Raw genomic sequence first — 22,937 nt, 5'->3', positions numbered from 1 at the left:
TTGGGGTACAAAGAATTGGCAGGTTTCATACTGCATGCAGTTCACAAGTAAAGCAGTACAAAGGCTCCCATGCATGCAGAGTTAAAGGGACAAAATAGTGGATGTCAGTGGTCCTTTGATGGGTATTAACTATTTAAATTTGTGATGCTTCAGAGAAGAGACCTATCTCTTATTTATCTCACAAATAAAACTCTCACTTTGTTGAATAGCTCCATTTAAGTCAATTGAGTTACATGGGTGTGTAACCAAGATAAGTAAGGCTATCATAGAACACTAGAACTGGAAGGGACCTCGAGAGGTCATCGAGTCAAGTCCCCTGCCCTCACGACAGGACCTGTACCATCTAGACCATCTACACTGCACAATTATTTCAGAATAAGCTATTCTGGAAGAAATGCTCTGAAATAGTTTATTTCTAAATAGCCCATCTACACTACAGGGAAGCCTGGAAATTAGTGTGAGGCAGGCTCCCCAATGTGGACATGCTTCCTCAATTTGGAGCCCCAGGAAGCACCGGGGAGTAATTACTTTGAATGGCATAGGGGAGGAGTTATTTCAAAATAGCAGTAGTGGAGCATCCACACTACTGCTATTCCAAAAGAGGCATTCGAAATTATTTCAAAATAACAGGCTAGCTGTGTAGATGCTTGCATAGTTATTTTGAAATAACAGAAGTTATCCCAAAATGACCCTTCTCTCTAAATGTACCTTAAGAGAAAAGCAGGTTCACTTGGCCTGATTCACGATTGCCTTATTCATCTGCAGTCTTTTACACTGCTACAAAGTGAATTTAAAATGGTACCTTACTGATCTGGTATGGGTTTTTACACCCACTTTGATCTCATTTTACAGAGGTGTAAATGGCCACACAATGCACCAAGAACTGAAAACCAGCCCATTGTGTCTAAGTATTATACAAATCGCATGACAATCACTATGATCTTCCCAGATGGCTGTAGAATCCTTGAACAACAGCATGAAACAAGGAGCCATTATCAAACTTACTTTATCCACCTCTGAAAATACATAAATGTTACTTTAAAAATTATGAGTGTTATTTCTGTGTTTCAGTCACTTATCTCAGATACAGAAAAAAGGGAATAGAATCATAGAAATGGAAAAGACCTAGATTATAAAGTCCAAATCCCTGCCAATGTAGGGCTGTTCCCATTTGTTTGAAGTAACTAGAATTTTGAGTGTAAATTACTAAACAATTGATCAATTTTTAATTTGTTTTTTCCAAAGTTGTCATATTTTCTGATGGAAAATAATTAGCTCTGAAATGTGAATACTATACTATGCAAAGTATATACACACTGATTAATAAAAGTGTTGTCTGATAACCCTATTATCTAGAAAATATTGGAACCCTAGAATGAATTGCTTTGGTATAATATTTTAGGAACTGGTGGTACTCCAGGCTTTCCAGGACCCAAAGGACAGCGAGGATCCCCAGGTCTTCTTGGTTTGCCTGGTCTGCCAGGACGACCAGGATTGCATGGATTCCCAGGGCTTCCAGGGCAGCAAGGACCTTCCGGCAGAATTGGCTCACCAGGATTTGTTGGTGAGGAATTTTTCCTGTAAACTCCTCTATCTTTCACAGACTTACTTTTTGTCATGTTAACCTATAACTGTACACCTGTAAGGGTTGTGTCCTATCCCTAAGGAAAGATGGTGTAGTGGTGGTGAATTCACTTGATTTGCACTTAGATTATCAGGATTCAGTTCCTGACTCTGACACAGACTCTGTGTGCGTGACCTTAAGTTACTTAGTCTCTCTGTGGTTCAATACTCCACCAGCAAAATGGGGACAAATAGTACTTCCCTTTTCCACAGAAAGGTTATGAAGCTAACTCCACCAGTGTTTGTGAGGTACACTTCTACCAGAGCAATGGGAGCCATATTAGTGTCCCACCTGACAAGACCGCTGTCTTCTCTTGCCATTCTTCAGTGCTGCCAGGCTTTCTGGTAACATAGCTTGCTAGCGAAAGCAGAGCTGCTTGAATGGGGAATGCATAGTAGAACCAGTATTTAATCCTTAGAAGACCAAAGAGAAGGCAAAAGGGAAACTTCGGTACAGAGTCGGGCTGGATTAGAAGTCTGTTCATGAAGCAGTGTTTGGAGATGTCTGTAACTTGCGATGGCCCCATCTCTTCTGCAATATCAGGCGTTTTTTTTTTACTAAGAAAAACGTTTTGCTTATATGCTGTTGATCTTTGTTCGTAGCTAAGTTCACACCTGCATTCTGCTACAAAGACCTTTTACATCTGCACTTGAAAGGGAATCCTCTGAACTGTCATTCATGTTAAAATTCGACACTCTCCAAGAAGGAATGAACAAACACTCAAACTATTTTACCCATTACCAAGATAGTTCCCCAATTATCACCTCTAATACCATTAGCTCACAAACATCCCACTCTCCCCACCTCTAATATCATCAATTCACAGACACTTACCTTCCTTCCTTCCCCCCCCCCCCCCCCCGCATCCCCCTCCTGTTCTGAAATGTGATTTGTCCTTTTCATATGTGTTCATTTTTTTTAATTGTATCCTTTGGTATATATGGTTGTGACTATTTTCTTCCACTATTTGATCTGAGGAAGTGGGTCTGGCCCACGAAAGCTCATCATCTAATAAACCATCTTGTTAGTCTTTAAAGTGCTACATTGTCCTGCATTTTGCTATTCCTATTGGCTGTTACAGGTTTGGCTGGTTCCAGAGGGGATCCAGGTGAGCAAGGTTTCCCTGGTCCTGTGGGCATGAAAGGTCTGGCCGGAGACAAAGGTGAACTTGGTAACAAAGGAGCACCAGGGGCACCTGGCGTACCTGGTCTCCCTGGCATAGAAGGAATGCGGGGTTTTCCAGGGTTAAAAGGTAAGGTTTTTTTTTTAATGATAGATACATTAAGAAAGAAATGCTAACTTAGAGTGTGTCTCTGTTAAAAGAATTCTCTGCAGGTGTAATTCTGCTTTAGTCAATAGAGTTATGCCCACAGAGAATTTGGCTCAAAGTATTTTAGAACCACCATAAGTATTCTCCTCAGGCAGTCTTTGGCAGTTAAAGCTTGAGGTCAGAAAAAACCTGTGAGATAAAGCTCCTTATGAGAGGGACAGTACCTGTTCCTTGTTTTTGTTTTTGTTTTTTTTCCTTTTGAAAAATGTATACTGTTTATGATTCATTCTTTCCAAAATCCTTTCCTTCACTCCTAGGCTGGTGTATTTCAATGGAATTAAAAGGGTTCTCTCTGTTCTTTGTCCCCCGCAATCCCTATTTAAAAGTTTCCAAGAATTAGGTATGCACTTAGCTAGCAATGCTATCCACGAGAGTGATCCCATTGAGACCGTGTTCAAGTTTACCAGAGCACTTCCTTTCACATAGAAAAGTTAGGGCTCTCACTAGCCAATCAAGTGGTCATTGTAGGCAACAATAAGTATTGTTTATTAGAAAAAGCTAATTGAAACAGAATTCCATCCTTTGTGGACACAGGTGAAGCAAAACCCAAGTTCTGCTAAAAGTGTGGGAGCAACTTTTGGTCACACTGCGAATAGGGGAGATCACACTCAGGACTCTCTTTTTGGCATTAGTCTGGAATTCAAATCCATGTTCATTAAACAGGCTCACTAAGATTGTGCCTGATACTCGTATGGGTATGAAGGTCAGAGTAGGGGTTATGCAAAGCCTCTACCTTCAGCATCCTACCCAATAGCCAAGCACAAAAGCAGTCCCATCCTTCAGAGGAACACCAGAACTGGTCCCAGAAGTGCAAATCTATCAAAAGGGAAAGAAAGGGGGCAAGGCCTCCAGGCTGGTCAGAAAGACAGTGGGAATCAAACTTTGGACTTTAAGTTTACACATATTTAAAGGGGCAACACTTTTAGGCCTAAATCTGAACATGGAACACCACTTCCAGTGAAAACAGGCACAAAAATATTTTGCTACTGAAAAGATTGGCATAGGAAAACTTCACAAAAGAAATGGGATTTAAGGGATTTTAAAAAAAGATTGGGAGAGAAATAGATAAACATAAGCCAGTAGGGTGCTCTAAGCATAAAGGGTGTACCCAGAGTAGAAGTTTAAAAAAGGAGACTTTAAAGAGAGGAAATAGACTTGTGTGTGGAAAGAGTGGAAGTAAGACACAAATTAGAGCAGAGAGTAAAGGTCTGACTCAATACATAGAGATGGTAATGGAAATATCTTATCAACTTCAATGGGTATTTGTTTAGACAACAGGGGTGAAGTTATGCAAAGCTTTGAAGGTTAGATTGAATTTGATGCAGAAGGAGAGGGGAAAGCCAGTAGAGGAATTTTGAAGGAAAGAAAGTGTACTAAGAACAGCAGGAGAGAAAAATTACCTTAGCAATGTTGTTTTGGGTGCCCCAAAGGAAGAAAGGAAATATAGAGGGGGGGCTAGCTGTGAGCATGCTACACTTCTTAAGAGATGAGATGGCCAAGGCATGGAGAGGGTTTTAGTAATAGGAATGGAAAAATGAAGAGATTTTTAGAGGGGCGATGAAGAAGAAAACAACAAAATTTAGCAAGAGTATGGATATGAAGGCTGAAGGAAAGCTGGGAGAGTAGGGGTTGATTAGTATAGATAAGGAATGAGAGCATGTCTTCAGCTTACAGCTACTCATAGGCTGCATCTAGACTGGCAAGTTTTTCCTCAAAAGGGGTTGCTTTTGCTCAAAAACTTGCCAGCTGTCTACACTGGCCGCTTGATTTTGCGCAAAAGCACTGATGTTCTACTGTCCAAAATCAGTGCTTCTTGCGCAAATGCTTTGACGTTCCCGTTCTGGCAAAAGCCCTTTTCCGGAAATGTTTTTGCGCAAGAGGGCCAGTGTAGACAGCTAAAAACTGTTTTGCGCAAAAAAGCCCCGATGGTGAAAATGGCGATCGGGGCTTTCTTGTGCAAAACTGCGTCTAGATTGGCACGGATGCTTTTCCGCAAAAAAGTCCGTGCCAATCTAGACGCTCTTTTCCGCAAATGCTTTTAACGGAAAAACTTTTCCATTAAAAGCATTTGCGGAAAATCATGCCAGTCTAGGCGTAGCCATAGAGGATAGGTGAAGTTGGTTTTGATTTGGCTTCAAATTTCTCTTCTCCGTGTCTTTAAAGGTACCAAAGGTTCACCTGGTGTTGAAGGTTTCAAAGGTATGTTGGGCCTGAAAGGAAAACCAGGATTGAAAGGACTCAAAGGCGAAATTGGCTCTTTTGGCAGTCTGGGAATTAAAGGTCTACAAGGGGAACCCGGCCATAAAGGTATTTACACCTACATTTTCTAACATTACTGAATGCTTGCTTCCTATATGCATGAGAGAGAATTCTGTCAGGATGCAAATTCAAAAACAATGCGTTTTTTGATACAGTGATTTTAACTCAGGAACTCTTATTATTACGACAGAGTGGGTCTTAGAAAGCTCTAGCCTTATTTTCTTCATTGAAATAAATCCATGACTTCTTACCCAATGAATGAGTGGCAGTTAACATAGTTCCATTCTCCCTATTGAAGTTAGCTAAGTGTCCTTGTGGTTATTGTAAAGTATAAACACTGGATTTTTTCAAAGGTTCAAATCTTTACCCTGAAATAAAGACCTTTTAAAAGTCTACTGACTACTTGTTTGTCTGGTTCTGAAAAGCAGTGCTTAATATCAATACTTCCTGAGAAGCAGTGCATCCCAGTGCATGTCTGTTATAAATGCCCTTCATGTTAGGTGCTATTGTTTCTTACATAAACCCATTATGAATTTATGGCCTGCAATATCAGGATTAGCAAGGAGGAGGTTCAAGATGTTTTTAAGATACAGTTGTGTTAAATTGGTTATGCTGCCTTTTTTAGTGTTGCCCATTGATCCCTGATTGTGGAGGGTTTGGGTAAAATAGAATCTATCTGCTAAATATTCTTGTAGAAATAATAGGGGGAGGATTGCTGCTGTAGTGAGTAGAACAGGGGTGACCAACATGCAGCTCTTTGCTCAAAGAAATGCAGCTCTTGCTAATTCTGAGCCACATGCCCGGACTGCTCATGGCCTCTCTGCACATGCACCCCAGCGCCTGGAGGGAGAAGCATATGGCAGCAGTGGCTCCATTGAGACCCAGGCAATAGGTTATAGAGTGGGGGAGGGAGTTGGAGTACTGGGCTAGAATGGGGAGTGTTGGGGGTGCCTGGCTCTGGGGAGGGCATTGGGTTAGAGCGGGGGAGCTGGGAGTGCTTGGCTCTATGGGAAGGGGAGGGCATTGAGTTAGAGCTAGGGTTACCAGGTAGTCTCAAAAAAAATATCAGACGCACTTGATGGGGGGTGGGAGGGAGAGGGGGCAGTGGGGCGGGGCTGGCTGGGGGAGATCTGGGGAGGGGCAGCCGGCAGGAAGCAGAGATGGGCGGAGGCAGTGGGGCTGGCCGGTGGAGATCAGGGGAGGGCAGCCGGTGGGAAGCAGACCTGGTTGGGGGGGCAGCAGGGCTGGCCGGGGAGCGGAGGTCGGGGGCAGCTCAAGGAGAGCGGGGCTGATTGGAGGAGGGGCAGCCAACAGAAAGCAGAGCTGGCCAGGGCGGAGGGGCGGTTGGGCAGAGCAGGGATGTCCAGGCAAGTGCAGATTCCAGAGCGCTTCCCCTTCCCGCGCATGGTCCCGGCAAAGTGAGACCAGCTGAAGCTGTACCACACACTTGACCAGTGCTCAGGAGCAGGGACAGGGCTTCCTCTCCTCCTCAGATGCAACCAGAAGCTCCCAGCACCGATTGCGCCCCGCCTCCCAGCCACTCCCCCTGTCCTCACCAGGCTTCTGTCCAGCGTCCCTCTGGAAAACCAGAAAATACTGGACATTACAAATGTCCAGTATTTTCTTCCTTTTTTTTACCAGACAGAGGGCCCAAAAACTGGACTGTCCGGTAGAATACCAGGCACCTGGCAACCCTAGTTAGAGCGGAGAGGCTGGGGTGCCTGGCTCTGGGAAAGAGGAGGGAGTTTGGGTTAGTGTGGGGGGCTGAGGGTGCCTGGCTCTGGGGGAGCAGAGAGGTTTGGTTAGAGCAGGGGGTTGGAGGTGCCTGGCTCTGCAGGAGGGGTGGGGCATTGGATTAGAGTGGAGGGAGGGAGCTGAAGCACCTTAAACTCGAAATCTTCTGCAGAATAAGGCAGCCAACACAGATGTCATTTAAATTGCAGGGCAAAAAAAAATCAGCATGTACCTGGTTTATACTGTGTTTCTTTAAAGAACATTCAAAAGCTATTTTTTGCCAGGCTGAAGCAATTATTCTGAGATATGAATCTCTCCCTTATTGTTTTTGAGCCTCTCATACTTGTAGTCTGAGACAGACCTGACTTTTTAGAACTATAAAAAAAACTATAATCTTCATGAGTTAAAAAAGAAGAGGAAACCATATCAGAAATCAACAAGCTGGAGTGAAACAGGCACTTTAAATTGTGCTAATTTACTTCTCAGTTCAGTTTCATTTTAAAAAACTCACAGAACATAATAGGGCAGTAGTGTTGAATTTAAAATATGACAGGAGTGCTTTTATAAGTGTGAGAATATTACTGTATTTTAAAAGTTTTTTTTTTTATTTTGATGTTTTTTCGTAGTCAAGTTCTCTGAAGATCTATAAACTGACCATGAATTTTTTAAGTGACTAGAGACTTTTTTATTGGTTTTTGTCCAAAGTGTCCTATAATTTACTTTTATCACTACATTTTGTGTACTATATCTGTTGATCAATCGATCGATACATAGAGTTATATCAAAATAAATATATAATATATGGCTCTTTGCACTCTATCCACGACTATTTTGGCTCTTCGTCTCTAACTGGTTGGCCACCCCTGGAGTAGAAGAACCAATGGGTTGGCCATAAGGTCTTAAGCACTATAGGGACAAGATGTGCAATTTGAGCTAAGCAATTTGAATTTCATTAGTAACATTGCTTGAGTTGACATAGCTTAGATTTTTGTATCACTGGCTCTACACCACACTGGGTCAATAGGAGAATCTCTTCTGTTGACTTCCCTTAGGGTATGTCTACACAGCAAAGTTATTTCAAAATAACTTTACTAGCGTCTACACAGCCAAACTGCTATTTCAAAATTAATTTGAAATAGCGGAGCGCTTATTTCGAATTTGGTAAACCTCATTCCATGAGGAATAACGCCAAATTCAAAATAGCTATTTCGAAATAAGTGCTATGTGGACACACTTATCGAAATAGGGGGTCTCCAGCCTTCCCAGGGTGCCCTGGTGGCTACTCCAGCCTCAACCAAGAACACTCCTCCCCTTCCCCGGAGCTCTTAAAGGGGTTGACTCTATCCACAGTGGCCGTGCAAGCTCCAACTCTTTGGCTTTGTCTACACTGTAGGGTTTTTGTGCAAAAAGCCTTTTGCAGAAGAGATCTCCCATAAAAGCTTTGTGCGCAAAAGTGCGTCCAGAACTCAACGTGAATCACAAAAGCGATGTGCTTTTGCACAAGAGCGTGTCCACACTGCATGGACACTCTTGCACAAGAAAGCTCTGATGGCCATTCGCAGAATGGCCATCAGAGCACCTGTGCTTTTTCCCATAGGGGTTTCTTGTGCAAAAACCCCTCTGGAGCATCCACACCTGCCTTTTTGCACAGGAGCTCTAGCTCAAAAAAGTTATTCCTCATGGGGAGAGGAATAACTCTACCAGCAAAAGCCCTCTGTTCTATCAATTTACGGCCATTTTTGCACAAAAACCTTGTAGTGTAGACAGAGCCTTTTAGGGGCAGGGCAGATGTAATGTAATATTTAATCAATCCTGATTTCTGTGGTTTGAGACCCTAAATTTGGTTTAACTGAAACAAAAAAAAACTCCAAGCCCTACAACGTAGGTGAACCAATACTTGGGAAGCTGCCAAAGTAGTATGAAAGGTGTTTTGACTGATTGGTGCCTGTTCAGTCTAAGTAGCATAACTAATGATGCTGATAGACTCCGCATCTATTGCATTTGTAGAAATGAGAACTTTCTTTCTTTTTTTCTTTCAATAAACACCAAGGGTTTGATGTAATTTCAACAGGAATGTTGCACAAATGGAGTATTCATAAGTTAGAAGTAAAAGTTGAATGACTAACATAGCTCTGTCCTTTCTTATTTGTACATCACAGGAGTCTTTAATTTCATACATTATCTGAGGCCAAATTTTTCAAACCTTTTTGCCTAAAGTTAAGCTCCAAAATAAAAATGACCAGGTATTCAAAGGGGGTCAGCACTGCTAGCTCCCATTAATTATAGTGTAGTTTGTGAATGCTCACAAATCCGTTCTTACTTATACTGACTTTGGGCAACCAGGTTTGAAAATTTTGGAAGAAAAAGATTCTCATGTTATCCAAGAAATAGTTTATGTTCACATAGTGCAACTGCAATAGAATGAATGTGCAGAAGGGGGCAGAGTTAACCTTGTACATTCAACTTAAAGTTTGTCATATCGTCAAGTGTTTGTGTGCTACCTTCATGCTACATTAGGGTATTTTTATTTAATATTATAACCGTGTTCTTAGCTGCTGAAGTTTCCATGCTGGTTGTGATCTGATTATTGAGATGTTTACCTCAATATATTTCCCTGCATTTTTAAGACAGAGTAGTTAAGTGGGTTTTATTATATTTAGGTGACCGTGGGGAATCGGGTCCATCAGGAAAACCACCAGATATTTTTCAACACATGTATATGGCTAAAGGTGAGAAAGGAGATATAGGACAAGCTGGCTCAAAAGGCGAGATAGGCTTTAAAGGTAAGAACAGCAAAACAATCATTTAATATTCATGATTGCTTACCAGTTACTAAGTATTGTCCTGATGGTCAGAAGCTTTTTGATTATTCTCTCCATATCCTTAATACGTCACACTCACTGTTGTATTACAGCATAACTCCACTGAGCTGGCAATGAAAACTGAGGGCTTGGTTCTCACTGTGACTCCATTGCTCCAATGGCACTTCCAGTCTAGGGAGAGGAAGTGAGCAGCAAGCTAGCATGCTATGTATTTATCCTCTGGCTTGCTACACATTAACTTGCCCTGAGTGAGCCAAATATCAGACTCGCCAATTTAAATGGGACAAAGCAAACTTACCTCTTAAAATCTGTTCTGTGCTATCTATTCCATTGTTGCCATTATTTTACCTTGTGTCTTCAAAGGGATTTTACATTTTCCTTTTTATAGGTTAATCTGGTAAGAAACAACTAATATACCTCTGGCCTTAAAATGTGCTGCCTCTTTATGCAATCCCAGTGTTGTCTGGCTCTTTATCTCTTTGTCTAAATACATACTGCTGACCTGAAAGTGTTAAGTTTTTACGTGGGTAGACCTACCTCTCACAGGAACATCCCCTGATCTTACATGTCATACTGGTTTTCTTACAGGTAGTAAAGGAATGCCGGGTTTTCCTGGCAGCCCAGGAGTTCCAGGTTTGCCTGGATCAGCTAGTCAGATTGAAGGCAAGAAAGGAGACGTTGGTCTTAAAGGAGTGACAGGTGTTCAGGGGTATCCAGGTACAACTGGACCCCGTGGCATATCAGGTTTCCCTGGAGCCACTGGAATCAGGGTAAGTGAGTATCCATGGGGATATTTTTTTCAAATAAAAGGCCATCATTAAACTTGTCTCATCTTGCTTTTATGCCCATTAAAATTGTGTTGGAATACTAAAATACAAAGATACCAGAAATCCATAGAAACTGAATGAGTTACTTGTCTTCTTTGTAAAACACATTGTGCCATCCCACTGTACCCTAGGCAGAGTCCGTAGAAGAGCAATATGATTTTCTCTTTCTCCTCTTCTCCACATGCCCCCACAGTCCAGCCATCAGCTTTTCATTGGTGTGGGACCAAATTCTCCAAGTATGCTACTGAATCTGCTAGGGAGAGTTCTGGGTGGAGCTGATTTTGTCACCACCAAAAAAACCCACTTTGCTGTTCCATTTCATGAGCAAGAGGCCAGGTCAGAGAATCAGATCAGTCACTCTCTCCAAACTACATTGATCAGCATTAAGAGCTTGTACCCAGTAAGGGTTATGTTGATATTGAGTGCCAGTATGAACAGCGCTGTGTCAGTGGGAGGTGTTTTCCTCATGCACACACGCTATGCCGATGGTAGAGCAGTCTCACAACAGCACAGAGTGTCTGCTCTAGCATCGCTGTAGTGGTGCAGTTACATCTGTGCGGGTGTGCTCCTGTAGCGATTCTAGTGTAGACTGGCCCTAACTTTCATTGACCACCTTTTTCAGTGCATAGTTAGTCAACAAAATATTCACACTCTGGAAAAGTTCAACTCCACTTACAAATGGTATAACAAGAAAAATCATCCACTATGCTTAGTTGTACAGGGCAAAATCCTATGGTCCCTTTGTAAGTAAACGCCTCATTAGACTTCAGTGGCAGTTTTGACTGAGTGAGAACAGCATGATTTTGCCCAAAGAAATTTAATTATACCCCACAATTTATGTTCCCATTGTTAAGGGTAATAGTGCTTGCAAATGCAGCTTATCACTATTATTGCCATTGTTTGGCTACATCTGCCAAAGAAACTCAAAAGTGTAAATATTTTAGCATTTTTAATGTCTCAGTAGCAATACTATTTTAATGACTGAGTAAACGTTCATTCTAATTCACTACTGCCTATTTTTTCCTATATGATAGGGTGAAAAGGGTATTGAAGGAACCAGAGGTGATGTTGGTACATATGGCCTTCCTGGGCAAACTGGTGAGTCTGCTTCTAGCTCATCCTTTGTACTAATCTCTTACATAAACCCTCATCTGCACAGTATGAATTCCTTCATATAAGGTCTGGCCCAACCCACTGTGGTCCAGTTAGTCCAATGCCAGTTATGCATTGGATTAAGCCCATATAGTCTTGTTTTGTTTCCTCCTTCAGAGATGCCATGACTATTTTTGCATATCTCTTCCTCCTCCTGGTATTTGTTTCATCGTCATTACCATTGTTATTGTGGCACAGCTAAGCTTTAGTACTGAATGTTGCACTTTTCTCTTAAAAGTACAGATTCTTCCAAACACTAATAAACTAAATTTGTGTTCAGAACACCAATACCCAGTCTCATCCTGCATTTATATCTATTTGAAACAGGTGATCGAGGAGATACTATAAACTTACCAGGAAGCAAGGGCCTGAAAGGAGAAGCTGGCATAACTGGATCATTGGGTATTCATTTAATTGACAATCAGTAGCTACTGTTTTCACATGTCTACATGTTACACTCAATGGAGGTTGCTCATAAGGATGCAGAGCTCATTTGAATGAACTCCCCAGCATGCTGAGCAATTTAACAAGTCCCACTGTAGGGGCTCACTGTAGCCCTTTTAGCATCAGACTGTGACTTTCGCAGAATTAATAAATGTCAGGATGAATTTGGAGTACTGAGGAGTAAGGCGTTAAACAGCCCCATAGTACCATTTATGGCAAAATCAGGATTTGGCTTTTCGTCCTAATGCATGCAGAACTCTTACTAAAGTCCATAGACACTATGCCTGGACAAGAGGTGTTGTGTGTCTCCAGTGACTGCAGAATTTGCCTCACAGTCCCCTCATCGCAGTGCTCGGGGATACACATTTGTATTACATTTTCCACACTAAAGTAAAAGTATGCAGTATCACCTCTTTGCTAAGCATGTGAATATGCTGCACTAAAGTGTGAAACAATCAGTATTGCCAAACAGCGTTCAACTAAATTAAAAAATTGCATTCCACTTTCTAATGGCATTTTTGCCATTGACAGTAATAGGATTGTGATTTTGACCCTGATTGTGCAGGGTTGACAATGCTTAACCTTTTTTTTTTTTTTTTTTGTACTTGCCTAATCTGAGTAAAATGACCTGGCACAAGGGTGGGTGAAGGAGGCTGTGGGGGCAGGGGTTGCACTGAGGAGGGCGATGCAGGGAATAATGGATCTGAGAGGAGTGAGGCTAGATCATAGGGAAGATGTGAGGGGGAGGATGCAATTTTACTTTGCAGAAGCTGCACTTTCCTTTACTCCCCACTTCTTTGCCTTCTTACCCAGCTATCTCTTTGATTACATTCTCACCCTAACACCTTTTCTGGGTTACTCCCCCACCCCCTTCTGCCCCCAAACTCCCTCTTATACCCCTACCCCACACCCTCTCCTGCCACCAAACTCCCTTCCAGACCCTACCCTCCTCACCGCCTCCTGCACCCCACTCCCAGACAGATCCTGCATCCCTATCTCATTTACTGACATCCCTCTCCCACACATTGAACCCCTCATTTTTATTCCTACACCAGAAGGGGGTCGACAAACTCCCCTCACTCTGGAACCCCAGAAAAGTAAATCTGACCTATGGGAAGCCCTGAATCTCAGTCCTTCCCATCCCTCCTCCTCACCCCGTGGAGCTGAAGCACCAGGAGAGTGAAGTGTCTCAGCTGGGGGCCACATCAGTGAGTGTTGGGGGGGGGGGGGTTGGGAGTAGTTTTTTTGGTTTCTCATTTGTGTGGTCCCCAGCTGATTTTTCTGTGGGTCAGTGACCCCTGACGCAAAAAAGGCTCTCCACCCCTGCCATAAATAAAGAAAAAATTGAAACTTTTTGTGTTGGACATATTTTACTTAGTTTATCAAACTTCATTTTAAATAAACATGAGAAAGTTAAAACACTTAATCTGTTTCATAATTTAAATTAAACAGTTCTTAGCTGCAGCACTAGCAAAATGGCTTGGGCATAATTAGGTAGTTAACAATGAGTTGCCATTAGCAACTGGTAGTTCGCTGAAAGGTTTGCACTGACCCAGGTGGTCCACAGGGTGCACAGTGGAGAGTGTCCCTCCCCTCCCAAGAGAGCGGCATGGCCCAGGGTAGGAGAGTTAAATCTTGGCCCATCACTTCGGAAAGGTTTCTGACCCCTTGGTTAACTAATACATTTTACAACATGAATCATTTTCCCAGGCTGAGCAAACTCACTTGAGGGTTTGTCTACACTTGAAACACTATAGCAGAGCAGCTATAGCATTGGAACAACCAGTTTTGTTGTGTGCACATAGGCATGTGCAGATGTGCTCCACCAATAGAAGCGCATGCTGGCAGCTCTAGGCCCAGTGGGCACTCTGCCAATCAGCAGGGCAGCAGCTGAATCTCACCTGAGGGGCTGCCCAAGCACTCGGCTGACAGGGAACACTCCTTAGCACCCTCCACCAGCCATGCACCCCTCCAAGACCTTCCATCAGCTGTGCCAATCAACTCCTCCCCAGGGCTGCTGACAGAATTGCTGGACCTCTGGGCAAGGTGGCATGAGGAAGGGAGGCATCTCTGGGCCCCAAGAAGGCAGGACCTTTTGCAGAAGCAGCAGGGCTGAGGGTTAGCCTCTCCAAGCCAGCCTGTTAGTGCTCTCTGGCTGCATCACCCAGGATTCCGGTGGCAATTTATAGGGCCCAGGTCTCCAGCTGCTATTGTGATAGAAGTGGCAGCGGGGAGCCCTGGGCCCTTTTAAATTGCTGTGCCCCAAGGCAGCTGTGCTTTCTCCCACTCCATTGGCAGCTCTGTTTCTCCCCCTTCCTCCCAGAGCCTCCTGACCACCACAGTCAGCTGTTCCACAGTGTGCAGGAGGCACTGGGAGGGCTGGAGAGCAGTGGGATTGAAGCACACTGGGGGGAGGGAGTGGAAAGAGAGAGAGGGTAGCATGAGGCAATAGGGAAGGTATGAAGTGGAGGTGGGAAGAGGTTGGGCAGGGTGGGAGTGTAAGAGTGGGCTGGTGGAGAGGCCTGGGGCTGAGCAGTGGTTGAGTACCATATGGGACAATTGGAAGCTAGCGCCTTGCTCCCAGCTGTACTGCATGAGTTCTGTAGCCAGACACCCATAAATTACTCTGCAGAACAACACCAGGAAGCTCCCAGGCCCAGATTTTTCCCCAGAAATATGTACCTTTTCCTGCCCAGCAACCTCCTGAAAAATACAAGTTCATATAAAGCCTATCATTTATCTACAGCGGAAAATTATATGCCAAATCTTATTTCAATGGAATTTCCCAAACACATCAGTCCAAACACATTGGTGTATCTAAACCAACAAAATACATTAATTAACTACAAATATAGACTTAAGTGACTGCTAGTAATGAGGTATATATATCAGAATTAGTTACAAGGAAATGAAAAGGAAAAATTCAATTAAAATCCAACTTAAGTGAATCCAAAGCAAAGGGGTGTCTCTCATTATTTGCTCCAGCACTCTTTGGGTGCAACTACACTGTAACTCAAAATAAGATACGCAATTTGAACTACGCAAATTGTGTATCTTATTTTGATGCTATTTTGAAATAGCTGATTTCATCATAGACGGCACCAAATTTCAAAATAAAGTGCTAGTCCAAAGCATCTCTTATTCCTCGTAGAATGAGGTTTACAAAGACATCAGCATAGCGAGCCTGAAATAACAGCCTTTCTGTGAAGACATGGGATAGCTATTTCAGGATACTCCAGTATCCCAAAATAGCATTGCAGTGTACACATAGCTTCACTGATTGAATCTCTTTCAGTCAGGATCTCCACCCCCCCACCCCCCCCCCAATGCTCAGACCCATGTCTTGGTAATATTATATAGTGAATCTCATAACACTGTATGTAAAGATACCATACATGCTTTACCAGAACAATGATTAGCAAATCTTTATCTTACATAGTATGCTTTGTACAAAATTTAACATAGTCTTGTAAAATGGGTGACCTCTGGGTATAGACCAGAGGGGGGGGGGGGGTAAACTGTAGCTTATGAACCACATGTGATTCTTTTATCATTAAAGTGCAGGTTGTGGAGCCCCACACACCTCACCTAGAAATCTTGCCTCATGCAATACGCAACTTCAAATTCAATTATTCCTGTTAACCCACAGTTAGTGCAGTGTATATATGGTGAAAATATATATTTATTGTTTAGGGAATTTATTGTTAACATTTCTGTTGTAGGTGTGAAAGGAACCCTAGGAGACAAAGGAGAAATAGGTGATCCTGGTATTATTGGCATTGAAGGCTTGAAGGGCTCCCAAGGTTTTCCTGGCTTAAAAGGGGAACAAGGTGAAATACTCCTTACATTCTTTCTTAATTAAGTAGCAATCCTAAGGTTAGGAGTTGAGTTGGTTTGAAAGATATAGGGGGAAAAATTCAAAGTTTTAGTCAAAGGTTTTCATTGAAATTTAAAATTTTTGAAAAATTATGACCACACAGTAAGCTGGTTTAAAAAAAAACCTGTTTTTTCTAATGTGAAAATTTTCAAAAGAAAAAATTACCAAAATTATCATATTCACTTTCTCAGGTCTAATTAATTAATTCATCTAATTACAATGATGATGTGACTGTTTATGGTAATACAGGCACAGAGCAGTGTTCAGTGTACAAAAAAGGATTAGAGTATTTAGAGGATATCACAGCAGTAACCTTCCAATACTTCCCCTTCTGTCTAATTTAAATGAGATAGCAAAAAACTCCAAAGGATCTAAAGCCATGGGCTGTGTCTAGACTGGCCAGTTTTTCTGGCAAATCAGCCGCTTTTCCGGAAAAACTTGCCAGCTGTCTACACTGGCCGCTTGAATTTCCGCAAAAGCACTGACGATTTCATGTAAGATTGTCAGTGTTCTTGCGGAAATACTATGCTGCTCTCGTTCAAGCAAAAGTCCTTTTGCGCAAAACTTTTGCGCAAAAGGGCCAGTGTAGACAGCTCAGATTTGTTTTCCGCAAAAAAGCCCCGATCGCAAAAATGGCGATCGGGGCTTTTTTGCGGAAAAACGCGTCTAGATTGGCACGGATGCTTTTCCTCAAAAAGTGCTTTTGCGGAAAAGCGTCCATGGCAATCTAAACACTCTGTTCCGAAAATGCTTTTAATGGAAAAGTTTTCTGTTAAAAGCATTTCCAGAAAATCATGCCAGTCTAGACATAGCCATGATGTTTTGAAGCAGATCTTTTGGCTGACTGTACAAGGCAGATAGCAGTCAGACACTGGTCTGGATCCAAATTGGTTACTTGAGAAATCTGTTCCCATTTTTTTTTTCATGCTCATCCAGTGTTTCGAAAACACTTGTGTCACATATATTATTATATTGCCTTAAAGCCCCAACTGAGATGGGGCCCCCCACCATGCCAAGTACTGTACAAATATGCAATGAGGGACAGTCCCTGGTTCAAAGAGCTTATAGTCTGAACAGACCAGACATGGTGAAAGGAGAAGCTCATTTTTGGATGACAATGCGGAAAGGGATGTGTGTTTCTTCCCCTAATAGGATATTTTAGACTTGCTCTTTATTTAATAATTTTGTAATAGAGGACTTAGTTTACTTGTCCATAATGCTGCCCATGTATTACGGTGTACAATAGGATCACTTTTATGGACACTCAGACTTAATAATCTGTTTTTCCTATAGGCTTCCCAGGGCTGGTTGGATCACCAGGATCACAGGGAGAGCCAGGTATTCCTGGATTTCAAGGTGTAAAAGGAAGTCACGGATGGCCTGGCTTTGCAGGACAAGAAGGTTGTAAAACTATTTTCATTCATTTTACTCTTAAATATTTCATTACTCTGCTTTTTGGGGTGAGGAAGAAAGAGAATCAGTGGCATTGCGTTGCTTCCCAATAAATGTTTGTTTCCCACAAAGCTCTGATGCATAAATATAGACATGCATGATTTGACTTTTCTTATAAGATCCTTGCATTCTTACATTGACTGTAAGGGCACTTTTTGATAGGTCAAGTACCTAGTTTATAGGAACTTTTTAAATTTCTCATGATGGTTGCAAAACAAATTAATTTTCAGCAGTGTGACCAACTCTTTTTTACATAGAGCAGAGAGTTCTATCATTTCATACAATGCAATAGATTGTGTATAATTTATTTTACATAGACATCAGACACAGTAAAGTTCGCTAATACTGAAGGCATGGTTTGGAAAGTAAATGGCATACCACACTGGCAGATTTGTTGTCAATGTGTAAGTAATATTTTTGAATAAAATAGTGAACTTTCTCAAACACCAGATCAAGGATTGCCCCATTGCCACTTAATAAGTGAAACCACATAAGTTTTCATCTCCAGGCCTGGGGCAGAAATGCCCCATTTTGAACAGCAACAAGCCTGAGGCTTTTTTCGGCTTGTTTTTTAAAATTACACACATTGATTTTTTTTCTCAAGAGATCCTTATTACAGAACTTGAAGGATATGTTGTCACCTTGCTGTTATCCTGCTATAGGGATTACAAAAAGGGATAATGAATGATGAATCGTATCAAAGATAGGATAGTAAGAAGGTAATTAATGGCAGGTTTGTTTTCTTGTTTGTGTTGGTTCTTGGTGTAACTTTTACCAGTCAGACTGGAGCTGCTTCTTAGAAATAAGGCTATGATTTTACTGGAGAATAGAAAAATAGATTTGCCAACCAAGGAAAATACACGGTTGTGTAGGTTTTTAATAAGCATGTACACTCGTGTACAAATTCAGATCATAATACATTTGAACGTCTTTAATCCTGCAACCCTGGGAAACAGGGTATGCTGGATTAAAGAATTTTCCAAACCAGAGAGGGCTTCTGCCACTATGGAAGCAGCAGGAGAAAGCCTCAGGAGAAGTGCATCATTGCACTGCCATTTCCCGAGCTGGGGGTGGAGGAAAGCAGCAAGCACAGAGCTTCTTCCTCCTCCCCCTCCCAGTGTCTGTTCCACATGTGTTCCTGGATCAGGGAGACCCAGAGAACGGAGGTTCGGGTGTATACAGGCAGTCCCCGAGTTACGCGGATCTGACTTATGTTGGATCCGCACTTATGAACGGGGCTTTCTCGCCCCGGAGCTCGCAGGCAGCGGGACCGCCCAGAGCGCAGCGGTCCCGCCACTTCGACCTCCGGGGCGAGAAAAGCTGCTCCGGGTGCTCCATGTCTGCTGGGGACTGTCCCCAGCAGACCAGGGACACCGGGAGCAAAGCCGGGGAGGCGGAGGGGTCCCGCGCCTCTGAGGCTTTGCTCTGGCAAAGCCGGGGAGGTGCGGGACTCCGCCGCCACTGCAGCTTTACTCCTGGTGTCCCTGGTCTGCTGGAGACGGTCCCCAGCAGACCAGAGGCACCGGGAGCAAAGCCTCAGAGGCGCGGGACCCCTCCACCTCCCCGGCTTTGCTCCGGGTGTCACTGGTCTGCTGGGCACCGTCTCCAGCAGACCAGGGACATGGGGAGCAAAGCCGCAGCGGCGGCGGGGTCCCACGCCTCTGAGGCTTTGCCAGAGCAAAGCCTCAGAGGCACGGCATCCCGCCGCCGCTGCGGCTTTGCTCCCCATGTCCCTGGTCTGCTGGGGGGGGGGGACGCAGCTAGTGCGCCCCCCCTTTCCCCCCAGCAGACCAGGCTTTTCTTGTGGATCCTGGGGTAGAGCAGCTGGGATGCTGCTGGGTTGGTCCTGCAGGGACCTACCTGGCAGCCCAGCTGTTCTGTCCCAGGCTCGAGATTCAGCCGCTGTTGAAACTGATCAGTGGCTGATTCCAGGAAGCTGGGGGCAGAGCAATTCTGCCTCCAGCTTACTGTAGTCAGCCCCTGGTCAGTTTCAGCAGCAGCGGCTGAATCTGGAGCCAGTTCCGACTTACATACAAATTCAACTTAAGAACAAACCTACAGTTCCTATCTTGTACGTAACCCGGGGACTGCCTGTATATATTTTGTTACCTTTTGAATAGGAAGCTACGTTTTCAGTAAAATGGATCCATTTTCTACCAACCAAATAATCTTTACCACTCATTGAGTCTATAAATAAGATAATCATAAGGAAAATGTTTAACAGGTTTACCTGGCTTCCGAGGAATCAGTGGATTGGATGGTTTGCCAGGCACTAAAGGCTTACCAGGGTCCCCAGGTATGTGTGACAATCTTATTCTGTCCTATTATAAAGGCACCATGTTATGTTGGCTATTCTATTCTCAGTTCACTTTTGGATGGGTTTATAATAGCATTTCTTAATTGACAGTGATTTGAAACTCATCATGTCAACAGTAGGCCCCGTTTGTGTGGCTATTCCAGGATTTGGGGAAAAACTAATATATATACATTTACACCTAATCAAAATTGGGGGATTAGGAATAAAGCTTTAAATCATAATCTTTTCTTTTGGCAGGTTGAAGTCAGTATTAAGAGTCTTGACATTATTTTAATACAGTTTTTAGTATGTATTAGAGCAACATTATGTGATCCTGAGATATTTTGCAGTTTACTCTTATTACCTTTAAAACAGGTCCAGATGCATATGGGACTGCAGGTTTCCCAGGTATTTATGGTGACAAAGGGGAAGCAGGAGAACCGAGCAGAATTGAAGGCAACAGAGGAGCTCCAGGTCAAAAAGGAGAGAGAGGCAATCCAGGTCAGTGCTACGTGTTTGAATTTTTCATTATTATATGCTGGAGCAGTACAAATGTGCTAGCACACATTCTGTCTCACTGCAATTTTAAGTTAAAGCTGTTTATAAGAAATCAGCATCCATTTCACTCAACTATGTCCCTGCTGTACCTGGTACAGTAGTAGTTCTCAATCTATGACAGCGTTGCTTAAACTTTTTAAGACCGAGGAACACTACACAATATTTTTTTTTATGAGGAACACCACGGATTTTTTTTATGAGCCAAAAAAAAAAAAGCTTGCCCCTTGAACAATGGATGACACTTTTACTGAGAACAACAATATTCGCTATGAAGCCTTCTAGACTTCTGCCTTTTTTATAAGGAAATATAATTTACTCTGTTTATTCATTTTGGTGGAAATTATAAATTCAGTACCTTATCAAGCACGGGTTAATGTCAAGCAGCTAACTTACAGCAGCCATAGCAGCCACACCAGCATTATAGGCACTGAGGGCCTTACCCTACCCCCCAATTCACAGTGGGTCCCTTACTGCTTAATGTTTTGTCCTTCAGTAGTTCTAGCCCTTGGCTCTGTTATTTTTGACACAGAATACTGAAGGGAAGGGTCTTGTCTGTGCAAAAGGGTGGAAGGGGCTGGTCCCTCTCAGCTCTCCTGGAAAACAAGCAAGGGCTAAAGACAGCGGTGCAAAAATCCAGTCGGGGTAGCAGTTTTAGGGCAGTTCTCTCCCCTGGCAGGCAGGATCCCCAGAGCAGCAGCAGAGACAGCCAATCAGAGACGGCCTTGCTGCTGGCCCTGCAACGCTCCTCTCCGCTGGCAAAAGGCACAATCGAGGTGCGGAGCTTTCCGAGGCGATTGCAAGTAGGGCACAGAAGTATGTGAAGAACGCAAGTAGCCCCGCCTCATTTCTGCCACATCACCACTCGCTCACCTCTTCGCACCACTCGCTGCATCTCAGCAGCTCTCGCAGACGGTTTTTTTCTTCAAACGGACGCGGCACATCTGTGAGTTCTCCGCAGAACACCAGTGTTCCTCAGAACACAGTTTAAGAAACAAGGATCTATGCCATTAATTAACTGCATTGGAAATTAGAGTTTTCCATTATTTGTCATTTCCAAGTTTCATTTCCAAGCCTCACTCAAGTGCTTCAAGTTAATTCATATGTAGGATGTTCAGAAGAGCTAGTGCTACACTACAGAGAGGGTTTGGGTGTTGCCAACTCTTGTGATACTTGGTGTTTTCCGTAAAGTCGAATGTCACAGTTACTGGGCTAACTGTACTTCTGACCCCTCCTGGTCTCTTTGAGGGCACCTCTCAGGTCTAGGACTTCAAATTGATCCTCCCTCTTGTGGTGGAATCATGCAATTCTCCACTCTTAGACTGGACCCTATGCTACGAGCCCATATGCCAACCCCAGTTGCTTCCACAGGCCTTACTTTGGTTCAGTGCTTGCAGTTTGTTTCCCTGCAGAGGTTTTGAGAGAGGTATCCAGTGCCCTCATAGCTGGCTTAAAGTCAAGTAGTATTATTTTAGAACAGCAGCATTTCAGAGAAAACGGTTCCTAAAACAAACTAGTTTACATGCATGCTTGCCTCTCCCTAAAGCTTACCATTCCCTGGATCTGTGGAAGGTCCAGTTTCATTGTCAGCCTGCCTTCCCTGCTGCCACCCCACAACTGCTCACAATTCACCCTTCCTTGTGAGGATATCCATTTCAGTTCCAAGACTGTCTACAGTACACTATGCGGCTTTTCTGTCATTCAGATGTATCACTAGATGTCAGGTAGTGTAACTGCTGTTTGTCAGCTCTTTCACCAACAAAATACTTCCACCCCAAACAAGCACCTTTAGCTTTGTCAGCAGGAACATGCTGCTCCCACTAGCACTTCTTGTCAGCAAAACTTTTGTCTTCAACTTTTGTCTTCAGTAAAACTTTTTGTCTACAAATGCTAGCAGTCTAAATAATAATATGGGCAAACTAGAGTGCCTTGTATTAAAGGAGGATATTGATATAATAGGCATCACAGAAACTTGGTGCAGTGAGGACAATGAATGGGACACAGTCATTCCAGGGTACAATATATATCGGAAGGACAGAACAGGTCATACTGGTTGGGGAGAGGCACTATATGTGAAAGAAAATGTAGAATCAAATGAGGTAAAAATCTTAAATGAAACAAAATGTTCCATAGAATTGCTATGGATAGTAATTCCATGCTCTAATAATAAGAATATAGCATAGGGATCTATTATCGACCACATGACCAGGATAGTGATAGTGACTGTGGAATGCTAAGGGAGATTAGAGAAACTATCAAAATAAAAAACTCAATAATCATGGGGGATTTCATCTATCCCCATATTGACTGGATACACATCACCTCACAATGGGATGCAGGGATAAAATTTCTAGATACCTTAAGGTCTTGGAGCAGCTAGTTCTGGAATCCACCAGGGGAGAGACAATTCTTGATTTAGTGGAGTGCAGGATCTGGTACAAGAAGTAAAAATAACTGGACCACTTGGAAATAGTGACCATAATGTAATACTATTTAACATCCGTGTGGTGGGAAAAACACCTCAGCAGCCCAACACTGTGGCATTTAATTTCAGAAAGGGGAATT

The 22,937-nt window shown here is 43.1% G+C and overlaps 1 protein-coding gene across 3 annotated transcripts in view; it reads left to right on the top strand.

Moving 5' to 3' along the window:
- Positions 1-22,937, top strand: part of COL4A2 (collagen type IV alpha 2 chain) — a 248,234-nt gene that overhangs the window by 204,414 nt on the left and 20,883 nt on the right. For all 3 annotated transcript variants that reach the window (XM_075918575.1, XM_075918574.1, XM_075918576.1), the window contains exons 29-39: positions 1,403-1,564; positions 2,706-2,876; positions 5,118-5,261; positions 9,608-9,730; positions 10,358-10,539; positions 11,631-11,694; positions 12,076-12,150; positions 15,915-16,022; positions 17,363-17,470; positions 19,746-19,817; positions 20,193-20,318. In XM_075918575.1, coding sequence (XP_075774690.1) covers positions 1,403-1,564; positions 2,706-2,876; positions 5,118-5,261; positions 9,608-9,730; positions 10,358-10,539; positions 11,631-11,694; positions 12,076-12,150; positions 15,915-16,022; positions 17,363-17,470; positions 19,746-19,817; positions 20,193-20,318 — 1,335 coding nt within the window. The remainder of the gene's footprint in view (positions 1-1,402; positions 1,565-2,705; positions 2,877-5,117; positions 5,262-9,607; positions 9,731-10,357; positions 10,540-11,630; positions 11,695-12,075; positions 12,151-15,914; positions 16,023-17,362; positions 17,471-19,745; positions 19,818-20,192; positions 20,319-22,937) is intronic.

This window comes from Pelodiscus sinensis, chromosome 1 (assembly GCF_049634645.1).
Source record: "Pelodiscus sinensis isolate JC-2024 chromosome 1, ASM4963464v1, whole genome shotgun sequence".
NCBI classification, from domain to species: Eukaryota; Metazoa; Chordata; order Testudines; family Trionychidae; genus Pelodiscus; species Pelodiscus sinensis.
The sequence above is the reverse complement of the archived record's forward strand: the minus strand, read 5'-3'. Positions and strand labels throughout refer to the sequence as shown.